This window comes from Ipomoea triloba, chromosome 15, assembly GCF_003576645.1.
Source record: "Ipomoea triloba cultivar NCNSP0323 chromosome 15, ASM357664v1".
NCBI lineage: Eukaryota > Viridiplantae > Streptophyta > Magnoliopsida > Solanales > Convolvulaceae > Ipomoea > Ipomoea triloba.
In genome coordinates this window covers 25704215-25720962 of record NC_044930.1, presented here as the reverse complement: position 1 = coordinate 25720962, position 16748 = coordinate 25704215, and the positions used below count along the sequence as shown (strand labels likewise).

The window sequence follows — 16748 nt, the reverse complement described above, 5'->3', positions numbered from 1 at the left end:
AGCTAGGAAACTTTTCTGAATTTTGCTTTGCTTTTATTTCTTCACTCCATTCATTCACATCAATTCCTACGGCAATACATATATATATATATGCATACAAAGATGACAAAAGCTACTCATTATTTAGTCACACATTACTCATCCACTACTCCATGTTTTGTGCTATATCTACCCCAATCCCCTAAATTACTCCACTACACTAATCCACGTTTTATGGGTTTATTCATTCCACACACATCATGACACACATGATATAATTAAGCACTAAAGCCTCTACCGAAATCCATTCCATCTTGCTCCACTTGGTTTATATAATAATAATAATATTATTATTATTATTACAACATGGGATAAGGTCTGAATTATTGATGGGATTTTACTTTCATGAAGCAATGGTGACAGATGGGATAAGGTCTGAATTATTGATGGGATTTAACTGTTCATTTTTGTCTGACAGTGAGACCATCTCCACATTAAGAACACTAAATTCTGTATTAAATTTTACACTACAAAATATATACCTAGCATATTTTTATACTAAATTTTTTCGATCTCCAATTCATTTATACCAAATTTTATTGCTAAACTAAAATAAAATAATTTATATTCTGATAAATTAAAAGTTTATATTTATACTTTTATTATTTTACTATAACATATAGTTGTAATTTAATGTAATTTAAGAAATTAAACTTTAATTATGTCTTACGTAATTTAATTTTTTAATTAAATTATATTCAATATTAATCTTATTTTAATTGTCTTGATTAGATATTTTAAATGATATTTTTTTAATAATATACCATTTATGTTTAAATATTTAACTATATATATATATATATATATAAAAGATACAAAATGAATTATAAAAAATGTCAAGAACAAAACAAGAGCAAAATAGGAAATAAGTTGCTACACGAAAATGGTGTTGGATAAATAGTGTAGCGCCAAATATGATGTTGCACTGTTCATTGGAGCAGAAAAACATCAAAACACAAACAGCTGAATTGTTCAGATAAAATGGAAACCAAAAATACAACATCTTATATTGATGCACCTCTGAGCAGAGAAAATATATGCTCAGGTGTGTCGGAATTGAAACTCAAATCTGATGAGAGTTATTGAGCGAGCAGAGGGATGAAATGATGAGTATAGATAACAGAGAGATGAGAGATCTGATGAATTATTGATGGTGGAAAGGTCTACAATCTACACCTAACGACCAACTCAAAAGTCAACAAATGGTTTCTTTGGATACAAGTAATAAAAATTTAAATTTGAAGGAAGATTCCATGTTCAATTAGTTGATTGATAAGGATATTTTTGGTTTTATTTATTTATTCATTTATTTAGTGTCCAGGAAAATTTGCAATCATTAATTGGTAGAGAAGTACAATGTGGTAAATCAACTTATATATGTCCACACAAGCTTTCAGAAATTTTTTATCAGTAAGATAGAGTGAGTTATGATGGAAATACAATATTTAAACTGGAAATTAAAATTAATCAGAAATATATTATTTGCTATCGGTGAGACAGCCTCATAAGAGAATTTACCTTCTTTTATATACTTTATTGTACTTTCAATTAGCTGTAACAAGACAAACAACCGCCTTTTGAACAGTAAAATAGTCTTTGGGATAACAAAAATTTTAAAAACATTCAAGTTATTAGTTCTTTTAATGAGGTTTTCTCCTCGCCCTGTGACCCTAGCCGGCAAAAGACCACAAGGAGGTAAACCAGCATAGGTTTCCCATAGCTGACCGGCTCAAACCCAAGGGTTTGAGGATCGAACCTCCAACCTCTCGGTTATTAATTATTCTCTTATAACAGTAGTCTTTCAAATAAGGTGATCAGAGTAGACGACCTGCAATAAGTACTCAAGTCTAAAAGAAGAGTCTGAGAATTGATTGAGTATAAGGTACCACTCAAAGGGTAGATAATGCATATGTGCATAGTTCTATGCATTTCCATAACTTGAGAAAGACTTATCTGCAGATTTGGGAATGAGAGAAGTTTATGGAATGAAGCAACTCAAGCAATTTGTAGTGTCTCGATCTTTTTAAGCCTTCATGAATGCAGGTTTCATTGGCACCAAAAGGCATTCTAATATGTTGTAAAGAATACTAAATTGAACAGTGGATTATTACAACATAACCATGGTGTCATTGGAGCAGAAGAACATCAAAACACACACAGCTGAATTGTTCAGATCAAATGGAAACCATACAACATCTTATATTGTGGATTTTCCACTTTTGTGGTTATCAACTTCCAAAGTTGACTACATTTAATACCTAACTACTTCGAAAACTTGTCACTTTTAGTCCAAGAAGAACAAAATTTAGTGTCATATTTAAAAACTCCGGTACCGAATTGCGAAATGTTTAAGTTTAAGCACTTCAAGGTGCGGCAACTCGCCAATTGTGTCCATCTCCTTCCATGGAAGATGAGTATAACGAAGTGTCAAGTTCTCGCAAATCGTAAGTTGGCACCAATTAAAAAGCATTTCAATATGTTGTAAAAGAATAGTGAATTGAACAGTGGACTGTTACAACTTAGCCATGGTGTCATTGGAGCAAAATAAACATCATAACACACAGCTAAAATTGTTCAGATCAAATGGAAACCAAAAATACTTTCTGTTTGTTTTCTCCAGACTAAAGACACATATCACAACCAATCTGGATTGGACTGGACAAGTGGCTAAATTTATCGACATTAGCGAGTGCATCAACTCATGAAAGGCAACAGACCAGAGAACTTATTCAACAATAAACTTCAGCCATGAACTTACAAGCTGAAACATAAAGTGAAATTCAAATTCAATTGCAACACATCAGAATAACCTTTCCTCACTCACTGCACTTTCTTCTTCAATGCGTTCACCAGAATAATTTCTTCAGATAATTCATCACACTCTTATCAGCTTTCATCATTTCTTCTTTAGAGCTTTCGACACTTTCTTCTTCAAAGCTTTCAATAATAGGCAATTCAACCTTGAAAAGCAATTGAAAATGAGTAAAAAAGCAAATAATTGATTAATACATGTAATTAGAATGGAGAAAACTAATATTTTGAAATTATGAACAAGAATTAGAGAGAAACCTTAGTTACAACTTTACGAATACGAAGTGGACAATCTGCCTTTCCCTTTAATGTTCCACTTTTTGCAGAAGAAATATGCATTGCAGAAGTTACAAGAGAAGAATAACAGCATTCTAATACAATTAAATTCAGTGTCCCAATTTTTGCAAAATTAATTGGAATTTGTTTCAATTCCCAACAATATCTTAAGACAAGGCGCTCCAAAACTGGGAAATGATTAGAACTTGCATTCCAATGTTCAAGGTTTGAATGTGAAATAAGAAGTGCCTTTAATTCCCGAAAGCCCTGCTCCAATGGTTCCCACGTTGGGCCACAAAAGGCGAAATCTTTTAGTTTCAGCACCTCAAGGTGCGGCAACTTGCCAATTGTGTCCATCTCCTTCCATAGAAGATAAGTATAACGAAGTGTCAACTTCTTAAGGTTTGGTGGAAAACCAGTTGGAAGACAAAAGCGCTCAACCCTTCCTACTTCAAACTTCAACTTCTCAAGTAGATGTAAATGCACAAGGCTCCCTAGATGGCTAGGCGCCAGGTGACCTTCAATGTAAATCCCAAGTTCCATTAAGTTTGGAACCATTCCGAAGTTCGGTTTTTCGTCGGAGCTAGCAACTTTTAACCAATAAAGAGTTTGTAGATTATTTTTGACTAAGCAAGGGAGATACTGTGAACATCTCTTGTCAATATGCAAATGCCTTAATTGTGGCAAACTCAAAATATCACACGGCAGTTGCAAAGGACGTTTTTCCATCCACGAAGTAACTATGAGAGTTAGCAAATTTTTAAGCTCGAGAAATTGAAGCTCGTAAAGAGAACCAATGGTACTTAAAGCCAAGTATCTCAATTGAACCAAATATGTTATTTCACTAGTTATGCCTCGTGACCATTTAACAAATGATAAATCCAATACTCTTAGCAATTTCAAACATGGGTATACCAACCTGCATTTTGAATGGTATACATCTTTACTAAAGCAAAGAACAGAATGGATTTTATCAAGAGTGCAATTCCCATAACTCGCTTGAGTGATTGGCCAATAACTTGTTTGACAGCTTAACCAACGACTAGCTTTTGGAGCATGATTGTCATTAATAATGCACAAAGCATTCCCCTTTATTGCTTCTTTCACACAAACCTCATGCACTCGATCATGAACCTGACATGATTTAACATTGCCATCAATACTTATCTCATTAATTTGAACTAAACTCCTATTAATGAGATCATCCAAGTAACTCTCTGCGACTTCTTCCAAACTCATATTGTCATGTGGCATTAAAAATTCCTCTGCAGCCCATAAGTTGATTAATCTCTTAACGGGAATGACATTGTCTTCAGGAAACACACCAAAATAACGAAAGCAAGGTTTCAAGTGAGAAGGTAAGTAGTTGTAGCTCAATGAAAGTATTTCTGAAATTCTGTTGTCATTATCATATCTATCAAGTCTATCGATAGTTTCCGCAACATCACTCCATATTACTAGCGACCCTTTTGCTGTTGCTAAAAGTCCGGCAATCACAACAACTTCTAGTGGTAATCCACTGCAACCACAAACAATCCTTTCCGCAATACAAAGTTTGCTCAACATCTCTTCGTATTCCATGGATGAAACCCCTTGGGTTTGCCTAAACACTTTCCTTGAAAATAATTCCCATATATTCTCTAAACTTTGATACTTCACGTGGTAGGGATCTGCACTTAAGTATTTAGCCACCTTTGTGAACCGAGTAGTTACTAAGATTCGGCTTCCATTAAAATTCTCAGGAAAATATCCTTTGATGGCATCCCATGCAGTAGTGGTCCATATATCATCCAAGAAAATTAAATACTTCTTGCCCATCAAACTTGTGCGTAATTGCTCAGCTATTTGAGCATAGTCTATGGTGTAGATTTCACTTGTAATTGGTGAAATACAACGTAATAGATCAATGAGAATCTCTTTGAAGTTTGGAACTTGAGACAAAACTACCCACGCTCGAATGTGAAAGCTAGCAATAGTGGTTGGATGTCCATAGACTCTTTTGGCTAATGTAGTTTTTCCTATGCCTCCTTCTCCAACGAGTGGAATAACTTGTAGTTTCAACACAGGGTTTTCAACATATTTCCAAAACTTATGAATGTTACTATTCCTCAAAATGGTGAAAACTGATCTCATCAAGTGTGAATAACAGAGTCGGTCAACTATCCTCTCTATATCTCTGTCGAATCCTACAATTACTTCATTCTCAGTCTCTAAAGCACTTTGGTAGGTATCCCAAACTGTGATGTTCTTTTCCTCATCAGGGTCTAAAGCAGTTTCTTTTTTTATCATCAGGATCTGTATTTCAAATTTCTTAATTTCTGTTACCATTATTTCCAAGATCCCACAAAGATGCCTGCATTTAGCTTCTGAATAGACTAATCCCAGTTTAGATTTTATTTCAGACTCGTCATATATTCCAGCAACGCTGTCTTCAAACCTGCCAATCCCCATTATAGTCTCACACCTCTCCTCCAAAAATGCTTGCAGAATGCAGAGCTTGGCAGACAGCAACTCGATGGTTTCGAGCAGCCACGCCTTCATTCCTTCAGCATCAAAAATCGAAAGTAGTTCGGGCTCCATAAGGTCTTGCTCTACTATTTTGATTAGAGTGGTTACACCATCTAATGCCATTCTATTGAACTTCTCAAAAGTGTTTCTGGAACTCCATCATATCCGAGTTATTAATTAGTCTTGATCAATTATAGAGCAAGAAATCAAATGGAATGATTATAATTAACAGAGATGGTGTATATATGCAATGCAAGATCGATCATTGTTACTAAACTTAATGTGATTCAACAAAAATATGCAAAGTTTGTTACCATTACAAGTTTTCAGTTGTTTGTATGCTGAGGGGCTATTATATTTAAATTTTAATAAAAACATATATATTGCATATAGAATCTGCTATATATTAATTGTTTGTATGAAAATGTTTTATATTACATTTTCATATTATTGTGTGCAATTTGCCCATCATGTTTTCGGATAACCCGAGACGGGCCAGCCCGTTTTGACAGCTCTAAGCATGCATCTATGTAGATTGTGTGATATTGGATAAAGTATGAGTTGATGGAGTTAGTGAATTATTGGTCTGAGTTGTTGAATTTATGCCAACTTCAACTACTCTCAGGTGTTCCTGAATTGAAAGTTATTGAGCAGAGATGAAATGAGTATAGCAGAGAGTATGAGAGATAGTCGAAATGGCAGGGAAGAACTATGTAATTGACACCACTCAAATTTTTTATTTATCAAAGAAATGGTCAAAGCAACCAAAAATCATTTGTAATCTTTAATTGGACTATAAAATGTTAGCATGGTTGGCGTGAGTATTATTATATGTAGCATTCCTTATTGGATGTTCTATTATGAATAGACAGTGTTAGAATAAATTAATTAAAATGCATATGCATGATCTCTGTCACTATTTCCAACTTTGATCATTATTTGTACATAGATTAGTGATGATATGAGAACCACTCTCCACTAAGAACATGAGAATAATTTTTGGTGCATGCATTAAAAAGGACATATCTATGAATATTTTCGTACATACATTCGTTATGCACACTGCATTCCTTAATGCTATGTGTATAAGGAATGTATGTATGAAAATATTCACGAAGACATGGATGAAATTAATTGAAAGAATTAAAATACGTGTGAATATGAAGCATTATGCACGGTGCATATTAAGACTCTGTTTGATAAAACTTATTTAGGAGTTTATAACTTATTTTAAGTTACTAATAAGCTATAAGATCTGTTTGAAAATGTCTTCCAAATAAACTACTAGCTTAAAGTAAGAGCTTATTTTGAAAAGTTACTTTAGGTAATTTTTCAAAAATAAGTTAGTAGTTTTCTAACTTTTTTCTATTTTTATCGTTACTATTTTAAATAAATGACATCTTTTACTCATCCCAATTAGAACCCTTCTGACATTTTCTCTTCAATATGTTTGGTTGTAGTTTCAATTTGACATATATTTGTGTTTGAACATGAACTAATTTTATTAATTATAAACATTTTGTTTTACTTTATATATTTTCAAATATATGTTCTTACTTTATAATTTATTAAAATATATTGATTTTATTATTTTATATTTTAATATGTAAATAAACCTATTTAAATTTAAAACTATTTCAATTTTATGAAGATGTCATTTTTAGTCTTTTTACATTTATCATCTTATCAAAAAACTAATTTTATCAAATACTTTTAAGCCTAACAGCTAACTTAACAATTATTCAGATTTCAGCTTCGAGCTTATAGCTTTTCAGTTGCTATCTTTTCAGCTAGGTTTGCCAAACATAGCCTAAGCATTTGTTCTTGTATATATATTCTCAATTAATCTCATCTATAGGTCTGTCTTTTTAATACACCAGATTAGTTCACATGTTCTTACGTAAAAGTGGTGAACATCACCCTCTCACCCTCTCTCTATATATACACAACGAAAATGAGATAAATATATATTATGAATTTAGTTAATGAATAAATGTGTAGCAGCAAAAGGTAAAGGAATTGAGAGGGCAAAACATAATAATGCTAAACTATATATATATATATATATATATATATGAAAGCAGAAAAGGAATTGAGTGATGTTGGAGAGAGTATAAAAGATGCATACCTTAGCTAGGCTGATGACGATGGAGATGGAGTTAGTTGTTGAATTTATGGAGTAGCTTAGAGCAGAGCAGAGAAAATGAAATATATGGCAACTTCAATTCAACTAATCTCGATCAGGTCCGGTGTTTCTGAATTGAACTCAGATGAGATGAGAGTTTCTGAGATGAAATGGAAGTTGAGAGAGATGAGAGATCTGAGTTACGCTGTTGAATAATTTATGAAGTATGTAGAGCAGAGAAAATATATGCCAACTTGAACTACTCTCAGATGAGATGAGAGTTATTGAGAGAGCAGAGATGAAATGAGTACAGTTGAGAGCATGGGATTGATTGAGACAGATCTGATATATTAGTTTTATATAAGGTTGACTTTGAATGAGATCAGTACACCAATCTCAACCCCATCATGTCCAGGGATTTAGTGAAAAATAGGTTTAATTTGATAATTCTTGAAAATTTTAAGTTTATAATATTTATAAAATTTACTGCTTATTTTCTTTTTATTTTTACTAGTATTTTCATCTCTGTGTTACGTTGTATGAAATGAATTTTGTTATAGTATTTTAAAATTATTTAGATCGATATACAATTATCTACTATACTAATCAGAGCCGGAAAAACCCAGTGGGGTAGCTCAAGTGGTAAGTGGTTTAGATTTATATTTTTCCTTAAGATTTCCTAATTTATCCTTAATTATTGATTATCCGTAAATATTCTCTTTTACATTAATATTCCGTTAACTTTTAACTTACCCATTAATTTCTATAAGTAAGATTTTAGTTTCGAACCTCATCCCAATCAAAGTTGAGGGAACATATACTACGAATATGTTAGAGTATATTATACAAAAGTAAATACCCCTCTATTACTCTTATTAAATTATACTGCCTCCGTCCCATTTTGGTTGTCTGATTCGTTTAACGAGGCTTGACTGGGGTTATTTTTAATCTAATTTTTCATAATATTAAGTTTAGCATTAATATATAAAATTTATATATTTAGAAACTACACTAAAAGTACTATTAAACACAAAAAATTAAATTTAAAAATAATAAAAAATTACTAAAGAAAATAAGCAATGAAGAAAGAGTTGGTTTGACCAGTGAATAGTAAATAGAACAGGTAAAATGGGACAGAGTGAGTAAATAAATTAGTAGTTACAACAAAAAATAATACATATGCATTTCTTTAATTTATAATTTGATGTTTACAATGCTTTTATTCAAAAAAATATGATTTATGTAATTCAATTTCAAACTTATTGAAACTTTCATTTTATTTTATTAGAATATATATTTTCATTTTATATGAAATTTGTTGAAATTAAAATTTTTAATTTATTTAAATAGAATATATATTTTTCTTATTTAGAAATCCTATTACCATTAAATTACCATATTATTATTTAATCACTATAAAAAGATAGCAATATAATACATAAATACATACATACATACATACATACATACATACATACATACATATATTCTACCCATGCGATGCATTATATATAGCTAGGGGTTGACTTTAAATGCCAATACTCTAAGAAAGTGAGGACTAATCTTATTCATCATGTTGAAGGTTTTAGTAAAAAAATATTGATTAATTTTATAAGTATTGAAACTTTAAAGTCTGTACTAATTGGGAACGGAAAAGTAAATTGCAACGAAATTCACTGAATTCCCGGCATATAGGGTTAGAAAAACGCATATTTCTGTTGTGTTTGCTCTCTATGTATGTCCAAATTATTACTTGTTATACCATAGAATTAATTCAATATAAGTTAGTGGCAGTGGTAGGATGTTATATTTGTATTTGAGAAAAAAAAAATTTTTAATTAAATTGTTTTAATATATATTACATTTTTTTGAAAAATTTCCTTCAAAAATTGAAGCAAATTTAAAATAACTTCCAAAAGTATTTAATTGTTATATTTCTAGACTAGCTAACACCTATTTACTAATTATTATATTTTTAATAAAATTATTATTGGCAAACACATTCTTTGAAATTTATTTTCTAAAAACCTAATTAATAAGAAAATACCAAACAACGTAACATCTAATAATTTCAAAAAGAATTATTAATAGTCGAAATGGCAGGGCAAAACTATGTAATTGACACCACTCAAATTTTTTTATTTATCAAAGAAATGGTCAAAGCAACAAAAAGTCATTTGTAATCTTTAATTGGACTATAAAATGTTAGCATGGTTGGCGTGAGTATTATTATATGTAGCATTCATTATTGCATGTTCTATTTTTGAATAGACAATGTTAGAATAAATTAAAACGCATATGCAAGATCTGATCTCTGTCACCATTTCCAACTTGCCAATTATTTGTACACTTAGATAAATATTTAATTCAGAAAATGATAATTTTGACCCTTAAATTATAGGGGTATAGGCCGTGTTTAGTAAATAATCAGTCTATCAATCAATTTTGGCTTATTTGACCACTATTAGTTGTTTGGTTAATAAACTTTTTGTAACTCCAAAATGCTAAAATTCAAAAAGCTACTCAAAGCAGCCTTTTCAATTAGCTTTTTGAGAAAAGAAATTATACTAAACAGCTATCAACTACCAGTTAATTTATCAAACAACTTTCTACAATCAGTCAATATTATCAATAAATCATTCATTTTAATCCAAACAGCCAACCCAATCAACCAACAACCATTTACCAAACAGGGCCATAGTCTTCTTTTTCCCTCAATAATAACATGCATACCTTAGGTTGATGAAGATGGAGATGGAGTTAGTGAATTGGATTTGGGAAATATGAGATGAGAGATGGTCTGAGTTGTTAGAATTTGTGAAGTAGACCAGAGAACTGAGAAAGAGTATGCCAACTTGAACTACGTACTCTCAGGTGTTTCTGAATATGATTATTGTAGTTGAAGGTTACAAGTTCGATTAACACTTGTGAGTTATTTTATTAGTTCCTATCAAAAGTTGTGTCAAGGTTTATTCTGTATGAAGAGGCAACTCAAGTCAAGTTGGTCATTAACTTGGTAACCACAAGTTTACAAGTTCAAGTCGCAGCGGTAACCGTCTATTGGTCTTTTTGGTTTGAACCAATTAGTAATGGCAACCTAAACTTTCCCTCCTTGTGGTCCTTTGTTAGCTAAAGTCACAATGTGAGGTTTACCTAGTGCACACCATCATATAGTGACGACATGTTTTCCTCCTCACTACAAAAAATTATTCCATATGTTTTAAAATTCAACCTTTTCAAATTTCATGTCTACAACAACTCAAATTGACATAGAAGCATAAATGTCTAAAAAAAAAAAAACTTAAAGCCAAGCCATCAAACCAAATGAATGTAATCTTTATATGCAACAGAGATGAAGAATTGTTGAGTGGGAAGCAAAAATGCAACACATTGATACACTAATGAAATGAGCTTGATCCCATAAGCATGAATGAGGTGGAGTGAATCTTTTCTAGCTCAACAAGAGGTCTTATATATGTTTGAGCCTTAAGAATGCATCGTTCTTAAAACCCATGAGAAGTGTTTTGTCACCCTTTAAGGTCCTACCTGGCTGACACAAACAAGATTATTCACTCGCAAATTCTTCCGTCACATGAGAAGAAGACGCAAGACAATCAATTCGAAATTGTGATAAAGAATTAAAGAAAGACCAACCTAGTTTAATTCGTTTCGAGGTCATAAACACGAAGTGCATGGTCTCCCTTTCTTTGGACCTTGCCAGCAACATTGTTTGCCGAAGTAAAAAGAGAAGAATAATAACTCTCTAACACAATTGATTTCAGAGTTCTTATATTTGCAAAAGTAATTGGATCTTTTTTCAAGTTCCAACAATGTCTCAAGACTAGGAGCTCCAAAATGGGAAAATGATCATCATTTGCATTCGAATGTTTGAGATCCAATCGCTCAACAAGGAATACCTTTAATTAATGAAAGCCCCATTTTTTATCTCCCACTATGAGCTACAAAAGAAAAAATATTTTCATTTGAGCACTTCAAGTTTGGGTACATAATTGCCGGCCCATGTAAATCCCTAGTTTCATTATTAAGTTTGGAACCACTCTAAAGTTTATTTTTCATCTAAGATACCAACTCTCAACCAATAAAGAGTTAGAAAAGTTCCTCGAACCAAACTTGGGAGGCATTGTGAAGATCGATTTCCTTTGAAGGAGCAAGTACTTTAATTGTGGTAAATCTAATATACCATATGGTAATTGCAAAGGATAACCTTCCATCCATGAACAAATAGCGAGAGTTTGTAAAATTCTGAAAAGCTTAAACAAGCGAAACTTCAAACTTGTAAATTAAAGAGAGCCTAGAGTGTTCCCTCTAGAATCCATAACCCTATTCTCTGCTTAACAGGTATGGCATGTCTTCGTGATAAATTCCAAAGTAAAGAATACAAGATTTCAAGTGAGTAGGCAAGTAATTATTGTAGCTCAATGAAAGTATTTTTGAAATTCTTTTTTGCACTATCCGTTCCATCCAAAGTTTATGCAACATCTCTCCATATTTCTATTGACCCTTTGACAGCAGTTAAAAGTCCAGCCATGGAAACAATTGCTAGAGGTAATCCATAGCAATCAGCAAGAATTTGTTTCCCAAGTGACATGTATTCTTGAGGAACAGTTTGTTTTAAATTGAAAACCTAATTTGCCGCTATCATCTTTAGTCTGGACTTTCAAGGCATGAAGATATATGCCCACTTATGTATACAGAAAGTCAGTGAACCTAGTGGTACGTTAAAATGATTCAACTTCCATTAGAATTATATGGGAAATATCCTTGGATGGCATCCCAGGATACAGTGCTCTATACTTTGTTTACTTTAATTTCCTAGTTTGGCTTTAAGCCTTTCTTTTATATATACTGTCACCTTTAATTAGTTGTTATATATAACTACCTTTTGGACAGTAAAATAGTCCTTGAGACAACACAATTCAGCATTTTTAATTTAAGTTCTATTTTTCAACATTCAAATTCAAATTATTAGTTATTAGTCTGATCTGCTCTTTCAAATAAGGTAATCTGGACTATGATAAGCACTCAAGTCGATCTAAAACAAGAGTCCATCCCAAAATGCTAATACAATGACTCCAATAGGTGAGAGAACCTCCGAGTTTAAGGATCACTCATGAATGCAGGTTTCATTGGCACCAATGCAAAAAGCTAAAAAGCATTTCAATATGTTGTAAAAGAAATACTGAATTGAACAGTGGATTGTTACAACTGAGACGTGGTGTCATTGGAACAGAAAAACATCATAACACGCACAGCTGAATTGTTCAGATAAAATAGAAACCAAAAATACAACATCTTATATTGGTGCACCTCTGAGCTGCACGGGGGTATTGCAGCAAGAAATCCTTTTCGTTTGTTTAATTTTCTCCCGAAAGCGGGATGATGATCTGAACAACTATCTTTGTTCAATACATATATCAACATGGTTATACAAATTCCCAACCAAAGAGACAGATCACCACCAACCAATCTGAATTGGACTGGACTCATTAACGTACTCATGAAATTAAGCAACAGAGAAAAAAGTTTTTCAGCAATGATGATGACCTTATTAAATTCAATTTAAACAGATTAGAATAACCTCATTCAGGGATTTTGACACTTCTTCAGATTTTTCATCACTCTCTTCCGAGCTTTCAAACTTTCTTGATCAGAGCTTCCAACACTTAATTCTTTATACCTTCCCACACTTTCTTCTTCAGAACTTTTCTCACTTTCTTCTTCAAAGCTTTTCACACTTTCCACATTTTCTTCTTCAGAGTTTACTACAATTTCTTCTTCAAAACTTTCATCATTTGGCAATTCAACCTCGAAAAGTAATTGAAAATGAGTACAAAAATAAATTATTAAATTAATACATGGAATTAGAAGGCAGTAAACTAATATTTTGAAATAATGGACAAGAATTAGAGAGAAACCTTAGTTCCAACTTTACGAACAAGAAGTGGACAATTTGCCTTTCCCTCAAACCATAACTTTTTTGCGGAAGAAATATGTTTTGCAGAGGTCACAAGAGAAGAGTAACAACCTTCTAAGACAATTAACTTCAATGTTCCAATATTTTCAAAATTAATTGGAATTTGTTTCAATTCCCAACAATATCTTAAGACCAGAAGCTCTAAAACTGGGAAATGGTTAGAACTTGCATCCCAATGTTTGAGATTTGATCGTGAAATAAGAAGTGCCTTTAATTCCCGAAAGCCCTGCTCCGATGGTTTCCATGTTGGGCCACAAAAAGCGAAATCTTTTAGTTTCAGCACCTCAAGGTGCGGCAACTTGCCAATTGTGTCCATCTCCTTCCATGGAAGATAAGTATAGCGAAGTGTCAACTTCTTAAGGTTTGGTGGAAAACCTGTTGGAAGACAAAAGCGCTCAACCCTTCTTACTTCAAACTTCAACTTCTCAAGTAGATGTAAATGCACAAGGCTCCCTAGATGGCTATTCGCCAATTGGCCTTCAATGCAAATCCCAAGTTCGATTAGGTTTGGAAGCATTCCGAAGTTTGGTTTTTCGTCGGAGCTAGCAACTTTCAACCAATAAAGAGTTTGTAGATTGTTTTTGACTAAGCAAGGGAGATATTGTGAACATCTCTTGTCAACATGCAAATGCCTCAATTGTGGCAAACCCAAAATATCACATGGCAATTTCAGAGGACATTTTTCCATCCATGAAGTAACAATGAGAGTTAGTAAATTTTTAAGCTTGAAAAATCGAAGCTTGTAAAGAGAACCAATGGTACTTAAAGCCAAGTATCTCAAATGAACCAAATCTGTTATTTCACTAGGCATGCCTCGTGACCATTTAACAAATGATAAATCCAATACTCTTAGCAATTTCAAACATGGGTATACTAACCTGCATTTGGTATGGTATACATCTTTACCAAAGGAGAGAACTGAAAAGATTTTATAGGGAGAGAAATTTCCATAACTCGCTTGAGTGATAGGCCAATGACTTGTTTGACAGCTTAACCAATGACTAGCATTTGGATCATGGTTGTCATTGATAATGCACAAAGCATTCCCATTTATTGCTTGTCTCACACAGACCTCGAGCACTCGATCATGAACCTTACATGAATTAACTCTACCATCAATACTTAGCTCATTAATTTGAACTAAACCTCTATTAATGAGATCATGCAAGTAACTTTCTGCCACTTCTTCCAAACTCATATTTTCAAGTGGCATTAAAAATCCCTCTGCAACCCATAAGTTGATTAATTTCTTAACAGGAATGACATTGTCTTCAGGAAACACACCAAAATAATGAAAGCAAGGTTTCAAGTGTGGAGGTAAGTAGTTGTAGCTCAATGAAAGTATTTTTGAAATTCTATCCTCATTATCATATCTATCAACTCCATCCAAAGTGTCCTCAACATCTCTCCATATTTCTACAGACTCTTTGTTTACCGCTAAAAGTCCTGCAATCACAACAACTTCTAGTGGTAATCCACTGCAACCATAAACAATCCTTTCCGCAATCCGAAGTTTGCTCAACTTGTCTTCATAGTCCACGAATTGGCTTTGCCTAAACACTTTTCCGTAAAATAATTCCCATCGATTCTCTAAAGTTTGATACTTCACATGGTAGAGATCTGCACTTAAGTATTTAGCCACCTTTGTGAACCGAGTAGTTACCAAGATTCGACTCCCACTAAAATTCTCTGGAAAATATCCTTTGATGGCATCCCATGCAGCAGTGGTCCATATATCATCCAAGAAAATTAAATACTTCTTGCCCATCAAACTTGTGCATAATTGCTCACCTATTTGAGCATCGTCTAGGGTGTAGATTTCACTTGTTATATGTAAAATACAACTTAATAAACCAATGAGAATCTCTTTGAGGTTAGGAACCTGAGACAAAACTACCCGCGCTCGAATGTCAAAGCTAGCAATAGTAGTTGGATGTCCATAGACTCTTTTGGCTAATGTAGTTTTTCCTATGCCTCCTTCCCCAACGAGTGGCATAACTTGTAGTTTCAGCACAGGGTTTTCAACATATTTCCGAAACTTGTGAATGTTAGTTTTCCTCAAAATGGTGAAAACTGATCTCATAAAGTGTGAATAACAGAGGCGGTTAACTATCGTCTTTATATCAATGTGGAATCCTACAATTACTTCATTCTCAAGCTCTAAAGCACTTTGGTAGGTATCCCAAACTCCCTCATCAATTCCTTCTTTTATCATCAGGAACCCTTCTTCAACGTCCTCAATTTCTCTTACCATTTCTTTCAAGGTCCTTAGAAGATGTTCACATTTAGCTTCCGAATAGACTAGTCCCAGTTTAGATTTTATTTCATACTCGTCATATATTCCAGCAACTTTATATTCAAAGAACCAGCCATTATGCATTTTCCCCTCACACCTCTCCTCCAAAAATGCTTGCAGAAAGCAGAGCTTGGCAGAAAGCAACTCGATGGTTTGGAGCAGCCACACCTTCATTCCTCCAGCATCAAAAATCGAAAGTAGTTTGGGCTCCATAAGGTCTTGCTCTACTATTTTAATTAGACTGGTTACAGCATCTAAAGCCATTCTATTGAGCTTCAATTCTCTGGTTACAGCATCTAAAGCCATTCTATTGAGCTTCAATTCTCTTAAAGTGTTTCTGGAAATTAAATGGAATGAATGATTATAATTAACAGAGATGCAATGCAAGATGGGTTAAAATCTAATCTGCTAGCTGAATTATTAAAGTGTTTCTAAACTTCATGTGATTCAACAAAATGTCATATTTGGTGTAGTGGGTGGCCTGGCTGGGCCGTTCCATTAAAATTAGGGGCCTGTCTAATAGTTTAATTTCGACCTTCACTATTTTTGTCGAAAAACAAAAAGATAATAATAAAGAGATAACATATGGGAAGACAAATTTTTTTAACATTTAGATTTTACTATAATATACAAATAGATATCTATTTATGAAATTAAGACACATAATCCAAAAAGAACTATGAAATATAAATATAGAA

At 32.9% G+C, this 16748-nt stretch overlaps 1 protein-coding gene across 1 annotated transcript; it reads right to left on the bottom strand.

Moving 5' to 3' along the window:
* Positions 1 to 13363: 13363 nt before the first annotated feature.
* Positions 13364 to 16356, bottom strand: LOC116005939 (putative late blight resistance protein homolog R1B-12). Its single transcript, XM_031246172.1, has 2 exons — positions 13696 to 16356; positions 13364 to 13585 (listed from the first exon to the last, which is right to left on the bottom strand). The coding sequence occupies exons 1-2, from the start codon at positions 16354 to 16356 to the stop codon at positions 13364 to 13366; spliced, it is 2883 nt and encodes a 960-aa protein (XP_031102032.1).
* Between the last annotated feature and the right edge of the window lie 392 nt (positions 16357 to 16748).